The sequence below is a fragment of the Zonotrichia albicollis genome, chromosome Z (assembly GCF_047830755.1).
Source record: "Zonotrichia albicollis isolate bZonAlb1 chromosome Z, bZonAlb1.hap1, whole genome shotgun sequence".
NCBI classification, from domain to species: domain Eukaryota; kingdom Metazoa; phylum Chordata; class Aves; order Passeriformes; family Passerellidae; genus Zonotrichia; species Zonotrichia albicollis.
Genome location: NC_133860.1, coordinates 7,368,065 through 7,388,510, shown reverse-complemented (window position 1 = coordinate 7,388,510; position 20,446 = coordinate 7,368,065). Strand labels below are relative to the sequence as shown.

Sequence of the window (20,446 nt, the reverse complement as noted above, 5' to 3'; positions counted from 1 at the left end):
TTAATTTAACACATGGTTTTAACTCAGCTAGTTTTCTGGAGAGGATTTTCTCTAAATGCAGTATTATTATCCAGACAGAAGAGGGCAAACAAGAGCACAGCTTCTAGTAAGTATTCTCTAAAATATTTTTAACCTAACTTTTATTTTTAAATCTTCGAAATCCAGTGCTGAGGTTTTACACACAAACCATTATCTCTTGAATGGCCTGAATAGTTCATTTAATTTTATGATTTTTTTTTCCTTACATTTTGAATGCTTAATATATCTAAATAGATATCTAAAGACTAAAAAAAGAAAAACAGTATTTGTGTCTGTTGAGAATTTTAATATGCAGAATGCAAGGCTACAAGGATGACAGTGTGTAATGTTGCAGGAGAACTGTGATAATCCCATTCTTTTGAAAGGGATCAGCTTTAAAAAAAACTTATTTCAAGCTATAAAATATTGTTTAATGAAAAGCTGTGGCATGAACTAAAACCAGGAGAACAGCTTTCAAAGTGGCTCACCAGAAATAGCATAGAAAGGCTGGCCCAGCTGGGGCTGCTCAGCTGCACCAGAGAAGCTCCAGGGACACCTGAGAGCCCCTGCCAGGGCCTGCAGGGGCTCCAGGAGAGCTGCACAGCCCCTGGGGACAAGGCAGGCAGGGACAGCAGCCAGGCAATGGCTCCCAGGGCCAGAGGGCAGGGACAGATTTTGGCCCATTGGGAATGAGGAATTGCTGGCTGGGAGGGTGGGCAGGCCCTGGCCCAGGGTGCCCAGAGCAGCTGTGGCTGCCCCTGGATCCCTGGCAGTGCCCCAGGCCAGGCTGGATGGGGCTGGGAGCAGCCTGGGATGGTGGGAGCTGTCCCTGCCCATGGCAGGGGGTTTGGAATGAGATAGGATTTAATGTCCCTTTCCAACCCAAACCCTTCTGTGCTTTTAGGAGCTTTTCCAGGGAAAGCTAGCTGTGCTGTACCCAGATCATAGCCGTGCTATACACGCATTAACCGAGGAGGGCAGTGAGAGCAGCCCCATCCCCAGCCAGAGGGAAGCCCCTGGTGCCAGGAGGAGGCAGGACTGTCCCACAGGGATGCCACCCCCAGGCCGGGTCTCACCTCTTCCCCACTGTACTGCTTCAGGCAGTGCAGCAGCCGGCACGTGTTGGCCAGCCAGAACGACGTCATCTCAAAGTCATCCTGGTGCTTCTGCAGAGACAGAGTGAAAACACGTGAGGTTCCACCCCCTCCCTTTCATCACAAAACTAACCAATTTTGAGTTTCCCCACCCATAATCAGGCAGCTTTCCCTCTGCATCTGGGCAATATTAGCTGTTCTTCCCTGCAAACTTTTTTTTTTTTTTTTTTACCTCTAAATTCCAACAGTTTTATTGCTAAGATCACAATTCTCCTCGCTCTTCTAAAAAGGCAGACTCTAAGAGCAAATTGGCTTGAAAATCACTGTGAGAGCTGAGTGTCACACTCTTGGACATGGTTATTACCACCTGACAGCCTCTCAAGCCCAAGACAAGAGCAATTGGACACCTGCCTTCAGCACTTTCTTCACGCCGTTGATGGTGGAGGTGAGCAAGGAGTGCACCTTCTGGTCATCGTTGATGTAATCTGCGTGTCTGATGCACATGTAGAGGATGTAGGCAGGAAGGCAGGGAACAGTAGCAGACACTGCCTGGGGCTTGAGATCTGGAAGATTTGACAATTTAAAAAATGAAAGATTTCACAAAAAAAAAAAACAAACTTAAATTTCCCCAACTGAGAAGTGAAGCAGAGAACGCCAGAGCTGGAGTGTACCCAGGCAAACCCCTCTTCTCTCAGTGCTGGGGAAAACGATATTTTGGCTCTGCAACTTGCATCCCTCTTGCAGAGTGGACACAGAGCCACAGGTTCAGCTGCAGGACAGAGGGACCCGCCCCAGACCTCAGCACTCAGGCTTGGGAGGGCAGCCCTGCCTGCACTGAGGTTTGTGACAACACCCCATTTCTCCTTATGGATGCACAGTGGAGCCAGAGCTTCTCTACCTTGTAAAACCCTCCCCCAGCAGCACAAAACCACCTCAGAACAGCTCCCTGAAGCTTTCAGGAATACCTCACACAGTAAGTCCTTCCCCTGAATTGATGACACATTAAATCACTCCTTCCCTCAAGATACAGAATCCTAATGGTGGCTGTGGGCATTTGAAGCCTCTGAAGAACAAACTTGTCTGATTAGGGGAACTTCAGTGCCCACAGTAATGGGCTAGCACTGCTCTGTGAACACTTTTTGGATCCCCACTAGGCTCTGCTGGGGTGAGAGTTGTAGTGAATGCCAACACCTTGCCAGAGAAGCCTGACTTCTGACACAGCACTGAGTGAGGGGATGCTGCAGCAAATCTGAGCAGCCTGTGTAGTGCAGAAGAGATCACAAGTTCACTATCTGTAGTCTGTTATTACCTCATAAACTGAGCTACCTTTGTTCCTCTGCCAGACCCAGGGGTCTGTCCTTCTGCCACCCCCTCCCCATCGATCACCTCATATGAAGCTCAGCATGTGAGTTTAGAAGTTACTACTGCCTGCTCTAAAAACTAGCCTTGCTTTGTGTTTCCCATTGTTTGCTATCCCTAGGGATTGTGTCCATCCTGGTCTATCTGCTTCGTGCAGCACTCATTTACCTACCCAAACTGCCATCACCACAAACATGCAGCCCCAGAAGGGATCAATTGAGAAGATCTATTTGTCTACCTTCGTTTTTTAATCTCAAGTTTACAAACTCTTCCAGGCACGAGAAGGAGTAGTCAGGCAGAGAAGCAGAACAAGTTCCCCACCTGTAATGAGGTTTCGGATAAGGAGTGGCTCATCTTCTTTGTAATATTCCAGCATGCCCTGAAAATCCTTCTCCTTCCTCTGGACAGCAACCTGCATGCTCCTCTCATGGGACCTCCTCTCCACTGGCACTTTTGTCTGGGATGCTGTGAAGAGAAAAGGTTATCAACACCCGGCTGGCACCTGGGAATCAACAGTGTTCAGGCCCTCCACTGGCCTTGGTGCAGACAGACACCAAGTCAAAAAGTTATATATTGAACTCCCAATAATGTCATCAGCTTTGACAGACTTATAAAAATAAAAACAATCAGTCCTGGATTACCAGTCCACAGAGTTCTGACTCTGAATGACAGAAAAAGTGCAAAACTTGAACTTAGAAGAGGAAAAAAGAAGTCATTTTTTATTTTCCAAGACACCACAGGCTAGAAGGTAGCAACCCTAGTGAATGATTTTCACAGAGCCGGGCAAAAAGCAGGGAGGCAATGCAAAATCCCTAAGCATGGCATCTTCTGTCTGCCTGCAAAGCTGCACACCATGGTGGCACACTGCTGGAGTGTAATAAAGCAGAAGAGACCAGCATGCAAATACTGCAGCGACCAGCATGCAAATCACACTGACAGGGAACAGCTGGGCAAGCCGTGGAAACCCTCCAGTTATTCAGCTAAATTTCACTTAATGCCTGGTTTCCAGAAATTAACTCATTAAATGGAGCTCTCTGATTAATCACGGCTTCTCCAGAGAACGGGGAGTGCTTTCTATGCAACGCCGATGCCACATTTAAGGTGATTTCTCATTAAGCAGAATATACATACACAATTTGATACTAAAGAGTTATAATTTCCCCTTCAAAATTGACAGATCAGAACATTTCCCTGCTGGCCACTAGGCTCCTTTCTGTATCTCTGCCTGGGTCACTGCAATGACAGCAATGACTGCAATGACAGCAAAAAAGTTTCCTCAAATATCCTCCAAACCCTGGTAAGGGGTCAGTGTCAGCTCGGTGCCTGCTGCTAGTTCAGTGCCAGAATAAGGAAAATCTTACTTTCATAGAAAGAAAAATAGAAAAAAACCTCTAAAACCCTGCAGCTCTCCAAGACTGGCCAAAGAAGTAAAACACAAGTGAAGTTTTCCCCCAACCCAGTATCTCCCAATGCACAAGTCACCTTCAAAATCTTGGACTTTCTTCATGTAAATCTTCAGCTGCTTCTTCAGTTTCTTTTCATTCTTTTCCAACTTTTCCAGCAATTCTTTAAGATCCTGAAAGACAGAAGATACATTTAAAAGAACTCCCAACATTAAACCCAAGAACAACTCATTTGGGGTGAGTTAGAGGCTGGAGTATGGCCTGTGCATCACCAAGGCATGGCGTGAGCATCTCAGTGGAAGAGGAGCACTACCCACAGCATTTAATCCTGCCTGTTAATCACATTTAAACAGTTTTATTTAGATACTGGAGTTGTTGAAAAAAGGCAAAATCTCAGGAGGTGTCAACATTCCCTCCTGACTTTGCACACTGATACAGAAGGGGAGAAAGGGAAGATTTATGATCATCCAGGCCAACTTTTTGAAGTGGCAACTGCCTCTCCACACTCCCAGTAAAAGCAAGTAAGATGAAAGACCTGTGCTGCCTCTGTGCCTAACAAAGTAGAAGGGTCCCCAGTGATCTGATTTGGAAGGCAGTGCCACAAAGTAGACAGGCTTAAAAAAGCATTTAAAGAATTTAAAAATAAAGCACCTATGTAGTCACAAAAGTCATACAGTCACAGAACATCAGCTCAAGGCCAAGTGCCAACACTCCCAAATGCACCAGTGGGAGATGCTGATGGATTCTGCAGAGTTTGGGAGGGGTGAAAGGGATCCTAGTGCCCTTCCTTCCACATTATGCTTCATGTCTCCTTCTCTCAAACCATTTTTTGCTGTCTGTCTTTTCAGCACAGCTTCTTACCAGGTTTTCATTGGTCAGACGTGTAATTTCTTGCTGAAGTCCAAACTCCACCTGGACCTCTGGAGAGAGCTGCAGAGTCTGCAGGAATGCCTGCTGCTGCTTCTCCAACTCCTCTTGCATTAAATCCACTTGGTTTTTCAGAGCTTCCATCTCCTCCTCGTGCTCCCTTCTCTGGTCCTGGAGCTGTGCTTCCAGCAATCTGAGAACAGGACCACACTGATCAGTCTGTGATGTCAGCATCATGGTGGTAACCACCATGTGAGTTTAGATCCCTCAAAATCAGCCAACTTGGGAAATACTCTGTCAACCTCCCTACAAAACTGATGAACAAGAAGATGTTATTACCACACTAGTCTGTCATTAGCTATACTGCAGATTAAATACTTTTGAAATTAGGAGATGTGAAATCAAAGGTTGGGATTTTTTAAAAATAAATCCCAAAGCACCAATTTTTTATATAACTTCATCAAACATCCAGGTTCTTTTACTTGCAAAGAGCAAATACACGGCAAGAAAGCAACACAGATCAACACCTGCAAGTTTTGTTTTCAAAAGCTCAGCCTGAAGGACATTTGTTCCTGTGCTCTTTTCCTGTCCAACAGAAATTCCAACTCTTGAAAACTGCCATTTGCTAAGCCAGAATGCCTTTCTACATCCAGTGGAAAAAATGATTCATCACTGAGATGTTAACTGCAGACACCCATGCAGAAGGTGATGGTAACAACCTGGCAGGTGACATAGTAATTGATTTTAAGTGTCCCCTACCCTCTGCTACATGGAAATCTTCCTTCAGCCCACCAGCTCTTGCCAGAAGATTGAAGAGACTCCAGAAGGTGTGAGGCCTCTGAGAGAGAACCACCAAGCCAGAAATGATATAGTCCCAGATTATACAGGACAATGGTGGCCAAGAGAAGGAATGACCAAGGGCGCTACCAAGCCCCTGCCCCTGCTGTAGCTCATGGATGTGCCTGGTCAGAGCTAAGGGTCACCTCACACCCAGCTCAGGGCCTTCTGGCACTGGATGCAAACAACAATCCTCAAAGATGAGGAGGATTCTGCTGTTGACAGCTCCACACTGATCCAGACCATGCACAGAGCTACAACTTGCACTGGTCCATTGGGAAATTGATTGTGATCCACACCTGTCAACTGCTTCCCTACAGGAACAACTATGCACAGAATTTATTTTTGTTGTTGTTTTGGCATTTTCTGTAATAACTTTTTTATAAAAGAGTGCATGCTTTCAGGGAAGATTCCTGGATGAAAAGTACTAATCACCCTCAGGTTGTTTTGTGTGGTTGTTGTTTTTGTTGCCTTTAGAAAATTTAACAACACAGTCTCTACTCCTACATCCCAGCACAAGACAGAAAAGCATGTTTTCCACCTATAGAAACATGAGCAACAATGCAGTCAGCCTCATAATCCTGTCAGGAGTTATATTCTTAATAGGCTTGGAAAATACAGACCCACCATGAAGTAAGTATTAAGTACTTAATTTTCATTTTATTTCTTCATACTGGGATTAGTTGGGTTTCAGACTGGATAATCCGTGAGACACCCTCAGAAGAACATGCTCCTTCTATGAACCTGGGTTCCTACTTTGCTTGGAAAAGCACATGAAATAATCTCTGTTATTTCTTCCTGTTACTGTCTGGTTTTACCCTGATACCTCTAGATGTGACCACTTTAGACCACTCTATACAAAATACTTAAATTTTTTATCTCTTTAAATGTCCTTAAAACTTTAATGAAATATATATATATATATATTGGAGCCCCATAAGCACCAAGCACGGGGGTGATGCAGGACAAGAATCCAGGAGGGATATTTACCCAGCAGAGCAGGACCTGGGGAGGGCTATGGAACAAGCTATGGAAAAGCCTGTGTCTACCATGTGCCCTTCTCACCCACAGACAACACATGGATGGGAGCACAAAATCCCCAGGGTCATACAAAGGTGACAGTGCTGGGATACAACAGGTCAAGGACTGGGAGAAAACCCTTCCAAGAGGTGCCATGTCTTAGTTCAATTTGGGAGAAAAAAAAAATAAAATGGGAGGCATTTTTTGTCTTCTTTGAGATCCCAGCCTCCCAACCCCTCCATCACCCAATTTCCCATTAGTGTCACATAATCCTTACTGGATCACAGCTCAGGCATTAGTGACAATGGCCACCACCAGCAATGGCCAACTGGAACCATGACTCCTCTGAAAATTACAGGAGGGTCTCAATTCCTGCACTTTGGAAATCCTTCCTGCAGCTGCTCCCAGACAGGAGGACAGAGGGCCCTGCCCAGGACCACAAGGCAACAGCAGAGCAAGAGCAAGAAACAAGAGGGCAAGGAAAAGGCAGGAGAAGGCAGAAGCAGCAGTGGGGGAAAACAGAAAGTGTTTGACCTGGCAACTTGCTTTAAACCTTGATAAGCCAAGCCGAGCTCTCCATCTTCATTGAGATAGCCCCAGTCCTCAGTCTTGCTAGAAATAAAGGACAGAGAAAGGAAACAAGAGGACAGAGAAAGACAAAAAGTCAATTGAAAGAGAAGGGGGAAAGGTGCAGAAGCCTTATGTATTTCATTCAGTATTAGTTTTCAAGAGCACACTTTCATTGCATTGCATTTCTTTTTCCACCACAGGGAAGGAGAGCCCTGCCCTGGTTGTGCCCTGCAAGACATTTTAAAAACAAGTTTCTCCATCTCTTTCCCACTGCAGCAACTCCCACTGGTCTAAAATGAACTCTACTTCAGCCAAGGGTTTCCTCAGCATTTGACTCAAACACATCAGTCTTTCCTCAGAGCAACCTTTGCTCCAAACACCACATGCATCCACACAAGATCAATCTCCTCTGTATACAGCCAGGCAGAATAATGGCCAGGAATGTCTCATCTCACTTTAATACTTTTAGCAGTTGGCTTTTTTAGTCTCCTTTTAGCAGATTGTTTGGGGTTTTTTTCAAGTTATACGAGGCAAGATTTATCTTCTTTAATGAGGGGCTGAACACATTACAAATGAGTGATGTAAGCTGGTCAGCTTGACCAGAAATGTTTGTTACAGGAAGATTTTACGTGGCTTTGATGTCAGTTAGAAAAAAGTGTTTGTTTTAAGAAATAACAGTTTAAAAAGTAAGCAAGGAAACCATCAAACCTAATATATCATTATATTAAAAACAAACAAACAAACAAAACCAAAACACAAAAAGAAGAAAGCCAAACACACATTTTGAAAAGAGCTGTAACAGATGCCGTTCCCTAACAAGGGAATCTCTGCATATTTCAGTGGCAAAGCACGACACAAACATTCATGAGCAAATTTTCACAGGAGGGAAGCGGTGAGAAAAGTGGTGTTGCAGCACTGCTTTGAAGGGGCTCTGGAGGTGCCTCACCACCACAGACAGCTCGTGCATCCCTCCCGTGCCACTGCTCAAGCACAGCACTTCTCAAATCTGGCAAACATTTCAGGCACTGACACTTGCAAAGTTCATCTGTTAGAGCCACATGTATGAATTTCAATTAAAACCTTGTTGCTATCCCATACATAGCAGGTTTCCAAAAGGGTCTGCAGGCTGACAGATACAGGGAGGTTTATTGGTCTCATTAGCATGAATTTGTTAGTGTAGTCTTTTTTTTTTTTTTTTGTTCATATAATCTTATCAGGACATGTCCTCAGGCACTGAAAACCAAAGGAAAAAGCAGGAAGGTCCCCACTATTTATTGCATGTCAGAAACCTGTGAAATCTCACACGATGAGCAGCATTTTAAAAATACAGCCCTCCTTGGAAAAATAGCTTTCTTTCCTTTTTGAGGTAAATGAGGAGAGAAGCTCAAGAAAATGCCATTATAAGATAAATATATAAAAATGCTGATTTAAGGTAAACCTGTACTGGGAAATAAGCATTCAGTCCATCTCTATGGACCATCAACATAGCACTGACTCAGAAATTACTGCATTCCCCCTTCTCCCAGAAGGTCATGTTGACCAAGACATAAAAAGAGGTCCTTTCAACATAGTTAGAGTAACTGGCATCTGAATCATAATTTTCTAAAATGCTGGGTCAATCCTATTCTCAAATAAGTCTGGAGAGGAGTTAAAAGGGCTGATTCACAAAGCCCTTTATCCTCATCTTGGAGGCATAGGTCTGGGGAGCAGCTGGGATCTGCAGTCAGCAAACTGTCCTTATCAAAAGCAAAAAATTCCTGCCCAAACACCTCCCTGCCCAGTGAAAGCAGCTTCAAGGAGGTGCATGCACCCCAAACCCAGAGATGTTAATTTCAGCATCCTCAGTAAATGATCCTCTCTTAATAAAAAGGGGGCGTTTCACTTTCAGGCAGAGATGGACGTTTTTGTTTTAGGTAAAAGGAAGAATACTGTGCATCACAGACAGATCTAAGGCAGAGGGGGAAGATACCCATGGGAGAGTGGGAGGCAGAGATGTGGTAGGATCTCCACATCATGGTCTCTCCCAGCTGCAAAAGCCTCCCTCATGTGAAGCCAGAATCAGCTCTTCCCTTTACACAGGAGCCGCAGGTGGGACTTGCCCAACAGGAAAAAAAAAATCCATGTACTCAACAAAATCACTTGGAAGCTATCATGGAAGCTAATTTCAAAGGTCCAGCCTGATTTACTTTGAGCTGCCAGGTTATTTATTGTCTCTTAACACCATCACCCGGTCTCTCACTGGCTCTGCATTCCCACCAAGATCAAAGAGGCTTGAAAGAACAATCCCTAGAACTGAAACAGGGAACAAAAAGCCTACTTAGATTTAGATTCAGTTATTGTAGGAGAAAAATGACGTAGGAGCTAACTTGATTTTACTCTTAGCAGCTGAAATTCAGCAGAATTTTAGGGGGAAAAAAAAAGGAAAAAACGAAAGAAAAACCTAATTTTAATGCATTTATAAAGTCTGATGTCAGTTCAAACCTGCCCTTGACCTGGAATCAAAGGGCTTTCCTCTGGAAGCTTTGTGGAGAGAATTCCTACACGGGCAGGGTTAGCAGCACCTGGCAGAGTTCTTCCTGTTTTCCTCCTGCTGTATTTAGAAGTGCTGCATGACACAGACATGGAGAGAATAAAAGGTTGATCTCGCACCAAAATAACGCCATGCTGTGCTCTCAGCCTAAATAGCTCAGAGATGATGACTTGGAGATAGGAGCACCTCCTGGGTGGAGTGAGGTTTAACCACATCCATAAGCCTGGCCTGGTGAAGAACAACCTTACCAGAAAAGCTTCCCATTAAAATATGTATTGATCAAGAGTAGAAAGTGAAGGCATTTCTGTTTCTCATGCTGACACCCTTGGGTACAGAGCTGTGTAAGTACAAATGAAAATTTTTGCTGGGGGAGGGAATGTTAATTTATGTCCACAAACACAATAATCTAGGCTCCCCAAGCATTTGTCTTCATCCATTTTATTGCCATCAACACCAGTCTACAGCTTATAAACCAGCCCAATAAACAGACAAGTGCACAGGGAACCTTGTAATGGGGAGGCTTGTGGTGCTTAATGAGCCACTGGATAAATCACTGCAGAAAATCAGGGTGAGAACATATAGAGCTACTGCTGCTGTATTTCAGGAGCCAAGCTCCAGTCAAGCTTCACAGAATAATGAACTGACCCTGGAGACTGCAGATTTCCCCTCCCGAAACTTAAGAGACCAAAAACCACCAAGGCCAGGTCACATCAACTTCTTAGAAGTGCAGCTCACCCATGCAATTGCAAGGAAAGAGATTTGTGCTCCTGTGGAAAATTAGGTCCTGGAAACTTATAGGCCCTGGAGGGATTTAAAATCCATGTGGATGTGGCACATGGTTTAGTGCTGGCCTTTGCAGTGCTGAGGGAAGGGCGAAACTTCATCTTTTTGAACCTAAATGATTCTACAATTCAGTTATTTCTGCGGAAGTCAAGTGGGGAAACCAGAATGTTGGGAGGAGGACTGGAGCCTCCTGGCAGGCTACAGAAGGCCATGTGCACCAGTATGGCCAGATACCAATTTATACTGGGGACCAGTGACACCCCTGGGTCAGACACATTTCCTGTGAATGCAGCAACCCTTATTTTGACTCCTTCACCAGCCCCTGAACACAAACTAACCTTCCCTGCATACTGGAAAATGTAGGGAGTAATTAAAGCTGTGCCCAACAATGGCATTTCACATCTCATATGAGCACCCAGGAGAAAGTTGGAAAGAAGGAAAAAGAAGGAAAGAAGAGAAAATTCATAGAATTCATTAAGTGACCAAAACCTACTCCTTTCTGCAGAAAGCACACTGGGCTCCACTGATTTACTGACAAGAATGTGATGTGCAAATTAATCTCATCACCTCTGCTGCAGGAGGGGCTGAAATTTCATCAGCAAGTTCACTTCAGGAAAGCAAATATTCAATGGCAAATTAAAAAGCCCCACAAAGACTAGTCCTGATTTAGCCAGACATGATGCCCAGGTGAGAAACCAATGTCACAAGAGTCCTGGATCCCAACAATCCCCACTGCTCCAGGCCTCCAGACCTGATGAAAGCTGGCAGAACAGCCTCTGTCCAGCCATCAGGGTTTTAAGTTCCACTTAAATGGGCCCTTCCTCATATTCATACAGGTGTGAATAAAATCCTCATTAAGTCAAGTCCCAGCATGGAATGTTAACAACCTTCTGCAACCACTCTAGGAAGTAGCAAACCATATTGTGTTATTAAAAGCCATTAATCCACAATGGCTGGGTCTTCTTCCTTGCTGAATGGAAATTATTTAGGGAGGGAAAAGATTCAAACATCTGCATTTGTCAAGGGGAAAAAAAAAGATAAAAGTTCAATTTCCTTGAAGTAAAATAAAAATTTACTTTTCATAATATCTTGCTGTTTAATCCATATAATTTTTTCTTCTTGCAAGATACTGCTTTATTATTTTGTATTCTCCTGGGCCACTGCAAGGACTGACTTAATGCTTGGCAATATCCACCCATTGTTACTGTCAGGACAGATATATGTTCAAAGTATTAATCCTTATTGAGGCAAACTGGCAGTAAAACAGTTGTTCCTGACACTCAGTTTGGGTGTAAGAAAACCAGTAATATGAGTGTTTTCAGGGAATACAGCATGTTTGTTAGCTCAGTTAACCATGATGGGTTTTTGCCTCTGGGAAAACCAGAAGGGAACTGTGGCATTTTCCCAACACGGTATGGGACACCTGAGGAACAAGTGAGGGAGCTGGGGGTGTTCAGCCTGGAGAAAAGGAGACTCAGGGGTGGCCTTATCACTTTGTACAGCTCCCTGAAAGGTGGCTGTGCTCAGCTGGGGCTGGGCTCTTTCTCCAGGCAGCAACTGACAGAACCAGAGGACACAGTCTTAAGCAACATCAAGGGAAATACAGGTTGGATGTCTAAGTTTTTCACAGAAAGAGTGATGAAGTTCTGGAATGGCCTGTCTGGGGGAGGTGGTGGAGTCACCATCCCTGGATGCTTTTAACAAAGCCTGGATGTGGCACTAGGTGCCAGGATTTAGTTGAGGTGTTGGGGCTGGGTTGGACTCGATGGTTTTGAAGGTCTCTTCCAACCTGGTCATTCTGTGAATTCTATGAAATAAATACAAATACAGTCCCAAATCTTAGTCTTCCTGCTATTCCCATACTGGAAGCAAAGTCAAAACCTGCTTTTGCTCATGTTTGCTTTTCCACCTGCTCAGTATGTGACTGGAACCAGATGATCTTAAAGGTCTCTTTCAGCCCAAACCATTCTGGGATTCCACAATTCCGTAAGACGTGTGTCCTTGGTATCACCTTTATGGCCCACCCTCGAGTCCACTGCACAGTCCAGAGGCTGGCAGCCCTCTGGAACACATTGATTTTGGTGTGGGTCCCTCTCTGACACAGAATCCCCCCCGTGCTGGCGAGGTCTGTGCCACACTTACCGGTTGGTCTCGCACATGCCCTGGTAGGCTTCGATCGCGTCCTCCTGGTCAACGTGCCGGTCACTGTTGGGCCAGCTGGCGTTGGGGGAGATGCTCTCCTAAAGTCAATGTGCAAAACACCCATGTGACTTCGTGCTTTAAAACTCTGCCCAGCCCTGAAAGTTCCTGACACCAAACAACTCCCAGTTATTCTATTAAAAGCATCCCTGGGGCATCCACCACACTACTGAGTTCCTGTGAATCCACACACGTGCATTAGGAGAGATAAGAGATGGAAGAAAGATGCAGTGAACTTGGGAAGAGGATAAGCAGGGTGCTTGGCTTGGTCTGAAATACAAAACACACCAAAACCTTGAGGAATGATAAGACAGCAAATCAATAAAGACTGAGTTTCTGGAAAATGTGGCCTTCCATCCGAATGTGCTCTAAATACAAATCCCATCCCAGCTGTTTGAGAGACAGGCTCCCTTCTTGCCTGCATGTCAGAAGAAACACATTATAGCTGCAACCAGCCCAAAGTGAGCAGAATCTGGTCTAGAAATTCTTTTCCCTCACCCCATTTCCTTGCAGGAAAATATTATTGCTGTGTCACCAGGAACGTGCTGAACTACACACATTGGTGCAGGGCTGGTGTGGGCTGGCTTACCCTCATCAGGTGTGGGGGTAGGCACCCTACAGCAGTACCAAGGCGCAGATAGTCCTGGGCTGTCTGAAATGCCAGGGATTGCATTTTATCCCCAGGCAGCAGATCCTGTATCCCTGCACAACCCCCCATAATCTCCCTGTGCCATCCTGCCCACCAGAGCAGGAATGGCATTGCTCCGGCAGCCAGTGAGTTTGCACCAACAGAGGGGAAGAAGGAAAAAAGAAAAACCATTATCCTCTCCTTTACCATGTTTTTCCCCGTCTCTTTCTGCTGGGCTGCCTTCATGATCTGCGACCTGAGGATGAGCACCTCCTCCTTGCGCACCTCCAGCTCCTCGTTGGCCAATTTCAGCTGGTTCAGGAGGAGGTTGTAGCCGTCCTGCACATCGTTGGAGGAGTTGTTCTGGGTGGCGTGGTCTGCAATGGCCTTCCTCAGCTCATTGAGATCATTTTTCAGCTTCTTGTTCTCCGACTCCAGCTCTTGCCTCTGGAAAACACCGAGCCATTAAGCAGTTTAAATAAACTGCGGTGCCTCATCCTGTTCTGAGATTCCTCTAGGCTGACTCAATTATCGATGGTTACAGATCAATGCAAGCCAGGATCTGGGTTTTGCTGCCAGCCCAGCCATCTGTGGTTCAGGGAAGGTTTTTGCTTTAGTCAGCAGCCTGTTGCTGTTTAATAACAACACTACAGGGTGACCCGGGGTATTTTTTATTTGTTGACACTATTTCTGAACACAAAAGCAGGCTGTTAAAGAAGCTAAGCATGCTCTTTTCTCCTCCATCTCTTTTCCTTCTGAATCAATAAATCACACAACCCCAACAACATTCAGCTCACCTTTCATATTCATTAGATAAGCTGGAAGATGCTTGTTTGTCCAAACTACCATCATGGCAGGCATCCCTTAGTAGAGCCATGGGTCTCTGAATTCCCTTTTCTTTTGTAATTCCCCCACCCCAGTGCAGTGTTTATAGCTGGAGGATTTCCTCACCCTGATGTCTCCTCAGCCATTGGCATTTGACAGGCAGGGCCAACACTGTGCTAGTTTGATGCCAACTGATTCTCCTGAATAACAACATCTTAGCTGAGACAACTGAAGGGCTTATTCACTTTTGCATGGCAGCAGAAGACAGAAAAATAGAGCTCTGGCAGCTAGGACAGCCTTTCTTTTACTCTGTCACCACAAAGCTTTGTTTGCAGGTGGCAGCACAACATTTGGCAGCTCCCTGCCACCACCCAAACCCACCTGGAGAATCCCTGTTGGGTCAAGAGCAGCTTTGCTCCTGCACATGGCGCAATCACAGAACCATGGAATGGTTTGGGTTGGAAGGGACCTTAAAACTCATCCTGTTCCAGGCCCTGCCATGGGCAGGGACACTTCCACTAACCCAGGTGGCTCCAAGCCCCATCCAACCTGGCCTTGGACACTCCCAGGGATCCAGGGGCAGCTTTTCTGGGAAACCTGCACCAGAACCTCACCACCCTCACAGCCAAGAACTTTTTCCCAATATCCCATCTAAACCCACCCCCTTCAAGCTTAAAACCATCAGTCCTTGCTGTGGGTCACAGACTGGCTGGGAGCCAGACTCCTTGGAGTCCTGTTCACAACAACCCATCTTCCTTGGCATGACCCTCCACCTCTGGCTGCTGCATGGTGCCACCCAGGAGTGCTCCCTCCTGTCCCCACGCCCCCAGACTCCTCAGGGAACACCAAACCCCAACAGGACCCTTGTCCAACACAGCACAAACCAACAGCCCTGCACGTGAGCTGACAACGTCTGCTGTCTGATGAGGGGTCAGCTCTTGCCTAGGGACCAACCCCATCCATGTGGATTCTCCAGTGTCTACAAAGCACAAGATCATTCCCCACTGTCACCCACATGCCTCATCTCCCTGCTACTTACTGAGCCTTTCCAGGGCTTCCTTTCACAACCCCTCCTATCTCTGGGATCTCTGCTTCATTATCAGCTTGGGCTGAGTCAAGCTAATGAATCCAAAAATGGCTGGGGGGGATGGGGGCAATTTATACAATTTACACAGTGTGTAGCTAGCACAGCTGTGTAAACCCCATTTCCATAGGAAACGGGTGTTGTAATTATAAATCCTTACAAATTATAAATAGCATGGCTTATCACAGCAGAGGTGTGAGCAGAATAGCTGATCTGGCATCTGGGCAGCATGCTCCTAGCTGAACAGACACCATCACTAATGGGGCATATTCAGGTACTTTACACCAGCTGCCATGAAAAAAACAAAAGGATAAGAAATGCCTTAGATCCATCAATTCTGGTTAATTCCCCATTAACCATGCATATGAGACATGGGCTTTTCTGTAACTGGTGTTTAAACTGGAGTTGGAAGTGTGTGCATGGTGGGAATTGGTGTCAAGCTGGGTTTAACTCTTCCTGCTACATCACCCCTCACTGATGGTGAAAGCAGTCACTTGCTTTTCTACTAAAATAACTCTTCTGTGGGTTTTGTTATTTTCTGGGGAAGACCTCTGTTTTCCTTTTTCTTAACCTTTGCTCTCCTCCTCTTTGTGTCCCTTTCTCCCTCTCTTTTTTTTAATGGGTTAGTCACACTGCTAACTCCAAGGTCTGGTCATTTCAAGCTCTGGTTAGAAACAAAGCCAGAAAGACCAGGAAAGAAAGCAAATACCAATCACTCAGCTCCAAGAGCCCCTACCATACATTCCTTTCAAAATTTACATTTAAGTTTATTCCTTGCTCCTTTCTTTGTGGATTTCATAGAGCAGTGTTAAAACACCTTCTGTCCCCAGCTCACACACCCTTTTTGCATCAGCACTTGCCATGGAAGATCAGAAGCTAAAATAAAATGCTGTGGATGTGGAGATTTCTACTGGCAAAGTGAAAAATGTTCTTTCTTCAGCATAGGCCAGTCCTGCTGATTTATTTGACAAATATTTGACAAATAAATTTGACCAAAAAAAAATTTTACAGTCAGAACGCACTGAACTTGAACTCCCACTTGTCCCAACAGATGCAGTGTTAAAGAGCTCTGACAGGGTAACCCGAGCACTGATGGTGATGGAAATATCTTCACTTTTTAGGAAAGGGCCTACAGAGCAGTGCTGGGGGAAGTGTGAGTCTGCCTAAGTCACAGGTTAGTACTGCCACGCCAGGATTTTGCCCCCTCTCTTCTTTTCTGGTACTCTGCAGGAAAAGAAAATTAAATCCTCCATGCAGCTCATTTATGATGAGCTGCCAGTTCTGAGGGAGGAAACAAGTGAGAAACTGAATTAATGCATCATGTTCCTGCCTGGAATCCTAGAAAGTGTGAGTGAGGAAGGACCTTTAAAGGCCATCCAGTCCAGCTGCAGGGACTGCTGCCACCAGAACAGGTTGCTCAGGGACATGGAGTCAGAGCAAGAGTTTCTTGGTGCTTTCATTCCCACTGCCACTTTCCCAGCTTCAAAAACAAGGAAAACACATTTTTCACTGGCATATCTGAGGGACATAACTCCCTGTTTTGCATTCCTGGATAATGATTAACCAAACATCTGGCTGGGTGTATTTTGGCACAGCATCTCCTGAGAAATGCATTTCTCCATTACAAAGGACAGGTAACTTCTGCCTGTAAATTTATCAGTGGTAGCTCAAGTTTGACACATTTCAGTCTTACAAAACTAAAAAACCAGACGAGCCTCTCTAACAGAGCACTGTGCCTCACCCACTTCCCTCCATCAGAATCTGCATCAAGAACAGGCTCCCCAGCAGATGCTAAATCCAAAGGCAAACCCCTGCCATCACGGGTGTCATAACAGTAATAATTACAGTAATAATTACACCAAGACACCAAGCTGGAGGACAGCAGACATCCAGTAGCACCCACACCTTGTATTGTCCTGCTTAATGGTCTGTGGATGCGAAAAATGTCTGAAATTGGACGTAAAAATATGGAATCTTTCTTTAAAATAGTGAAGAAATAGTTTGTAAGCTAAGGAAGCTTAAAGCTCATCTTGTCCAAACTGAAAGAGAGAAGGTTTAGATCAGAAAGGAGGAAAAATATTCCTGTCTGTGAGTGTGGTGAGACCCTGGCAGGCCCAGGGTGCCCAGAGCAGCTGTGGCTGCCCCTGGATCCCTGGAATTGCCCAAGGCCAGGCTGGAGCAGCCTGGGACAGGGAAAGGTGTCCCTGTCCATGGCTGACTAACTGGTACCTCACAAGCCATTCAAGAGCATCCACAGAAGGACTGTCCCCTGTCTGAGCTTTTAGGCACCTGAGACTATTTCCCCAAGATAAAGTCTTTTTAAGCTGGTAAAAATGAAAAATAAACATATTCACAAGAAACTCTTTAAGGAGCCAGAGATAGTACAAATATTTGAGCTATAAATTAACAGGAGAAAGAGAAGAGAAGAATAGCTTTGTCATAGCCTTGGAAGTAGCTGTCAAGGAGAAAGGAGGGAAAAGAAGCCCTCAAAATCTGCAGTAAGTCACTCTTGCATTGCAGACAGAGACTTTAGGCTGTGTCCCATGTTCAGATGTGGGGAGAATAGCTGGGAAGTTTATTTGTCTGTCTTTTTCAGTGGTCCTTCTCAGGAAAACACTCCTACAAGGAATGTGAATCCCCTGCAGGTTCATTTCCCCTCTATTTTAGACTAAAGTTTAACAAACCCTGCATTTTTAGCAACACGTGCCACCTATTCTTATGAAATAGCATTAACATTAATTGGTAAATTTGTTAAAAATTTAACATTTAACAATTTTTAAAATTTGATAGGTATGTAGAACTATGAATGCTAGCATGTCAGTGTGCAGAAAGTAGGAAAATCCAAAATCAGTATTCCCACTCTGAACTTCCAGGGTTAAACCTTGAAGAAAACACAGTTTGTGAACTCATACAGAAGTTGGAATTCCAGAAGCCATCTAAGGAGGTGGTGGTGGTTCTCATCTCCTGGGTTTCCCCTTCCAAACTACAACTCCACTTTGCTTTACCAGGTCAAGAAACTCAAATCTTCCACAAGCATGTTTAACCAGCTGGAGGACATTTGAGCAGTGACCTGGCCAGGCTTATTCTGGGGGGACTATGCAGAGGTACTAAGGAAATTCAGGGGGGTGTCCCTCCACCACAAACAGCACATTTAGCCAGAGCTACACCAATATCATGCTAAGACAATAAAATTGGATTATTAAGTATCATAAAAATCTACTGGTACTCTAAGGTCTTAGTGAGGGCTGGACATCCTTTCCATCTCTAATTTCTGCTTTTTTTTACGTCCACTGGAGGAGATGATGCAGAAGGAAAAATTAGTATTACCACTGACAGATGGTTTAGCATCATGCTATTCTGCAAAACATATGTTCCTCTGGACTTCTCAGTTGCCTTGCAGTATTTTTTAATAGGACAGGGAGAGAGGAACACCGGATAGTTTGGTCTGCACTGAAAAAACCAACAGCATAAAAAAAATTTCCCTTAGTAGCGCTATTCTAGAAACTGCTTTTCTGAGGATAAGCAGGACATAAAAAGTGGTCTAAGACAGTTAAGGCCAGAAGTGTTTGAATACAGTTAGAGCAGGAGGATAGAACCCACAGAAGCTGCAATAGGAACCCAGGAGGTTTCAGTTGCTCTGATTGTCACAGGGAGAATGTGACAGGGACAGAAACTGTCAGGATTTTGAGCTTGGGAGCAAGACAAATTCTAGGGTAGGGCAATACTGGGAAGACACAAAATAAATGATTGTGGTCAGCCAGCACTTCTGATGGGAGATGGAGCCATTTAAAGAGGCTCAAATCACTCCACAGATTTATCTGGGTTTGACCTGAGTGGCACCTTGGGATAGCACAAGAAGATGGCTAAGAAGCAGAGGTGGAACCTGGAACAAGAAACAGCCCATCAGAATTTACACCTGCTGCAAATCCAGCTGCTGAGACCTGCAGTGCCTGTTAAAGAGAGCCCAACAAAGTCCCACAGGGAATGCCTGCCATGGAAAAAGCATGGAGATGCTCCTCTTCACCACGAGTGGGGTCGTTACCTCCATGGATGACTCAGAGACAGGCAGATCAGCAGAAAACAGATGTCACCCCAGAGAGACACATATGTGAGCCCATCCCAGGCCCAGGAGAGGATGGAAAACTGCAGTTTTGCAACTGCCCTCTCTAGCAGAGCTGATTACGGCAGGTTTTGGATTATTATCACATTCACACCATTTGTTTGGGCTGCTGGAGCCATGCAATAAGTTACAGCACTAAGGAGAAGCCTGTCACTCACCTTCAGGCTGTTGTATGCAAAATCTTCATGTTCTGAAGTCACTTCAGTCTTTATTTCATTTACCTGTGCAGAATAAAGAGTAAATTTTTTATTTAGGATCAGGCAGAAGAACTGGCACACAGCACAGGGTAGCTGGGCACGTTTTCATCAGCATTCTGCTCTGCTGGCCAGCTCAACCATAATAATAATGTCATTAATTGCCATCAGACAGCATCCCAGCAACACCAGTGGGGCAGTGGACACTCCGAGAGAAAATGGTTTAATCTCTCATTAATATCTTGACAAATGTGCCTCGCTGCAGCTTTCAAACAATGACAGTCATTAAGGGAACAATCTCCAACACAGCAGTTGGAAAACAGGTTTTTAATCCTCCTGCAGCAGGAATGAGAGGCTAGGGAAGTCTCCTGTTTCATGTCTTCCCTGCAAATTGCTAGGGGAGATCAATAAGGATATCTAGTGAAGCAAGTAAATAATTACTGTTGATGGTTTTGTTGAGTCTCCTACTGCATTTGTTCTAAGGTACACTGATCTCACACTGGAGAGTAATAATGAAAATAATTTCCAAACAAAGCAACAGGAGCCCCAGAAATTCCAGATATGTAACCAAGAGGGATGGCATTTGCCCAGCAATTTGTAAAAGAGCATCCCCAGTGCATCAGGGCACCAAGCACACACCTGCACTGCTGTTTCATAGCACACTCTGGCCTCTGAGAAGCCACAGAGCCTTGGCTACAGATGGCAGGGAAAGCACATTCAGGAGATCTGCTATTGAAACCCCCCAGCCCAGAAGTCAGCTCACCACCACCCAGAGAGCTGCATTTTCAGACTCACAGATTCCTGCCCCCTGAGTTACCACTGGGCTGCCAGTGATCTTAATTTTTTTAGGTATACATGTTTTTAATTTGTTTTCAAGCAAGCAACTCAAATTTTAGGAAGTTTGAGGTGGTTTTT

General features: G+C 45.0%; 1 protein-coding gene across 4 annotated transcripts in view; it reads right to left on the bottom strand.

Annotated features, from left to right (window-relative positions):
- Positions 1-20,446, bottom strand: part of MYO5B (myosin VB) — a 152,114-nt gene that overhangs the window by 9,155 nt on the left and 122,513 nt on the right. For 2 of the 4 annotated variants that reach the window (XM_074532590.1, XM_074532591.1), the window contains exons 27-35: positions 19,496-19,558; positions 13,516-13,755; positions 12,624-12,721; positions 7,133-7,210; positions 4,736-4,934; positions 3,954-4,047; positions 2,793-2,936; positions 1,524-1,675; positions 1,095-1,184 (exon numbers count right to left, since the gene is read on the bottom strand). In XM_074532590.1, coding sequence (XP_074388691.1) covers positions 1,095-1,184; positions 1,524-1,675; positions 2,793-2,936; positions 3,954-4,047; positions 4,736-4,934; positions 7,133-7,210; positions 12,624-12,721; positions 13,516-13,755; positions 19,496-19,558 — 1,158 coding nt within the window. The remainder of the gene's footprint in view (positions 1-1,094; positions 1,185-1,523; positions 1,676-2,792; positions 2,937-3,953; positions 4,048-4,735; positions 4,935-7,132; positions 7,211-12,623; positions 12,722-13,515; positions 13,756-19,495; positions 19,559-20,446) is intronic. The other 2 variants (XM_074532592.1, XM_074532593.1) reach the window with 1 other exon arrangement.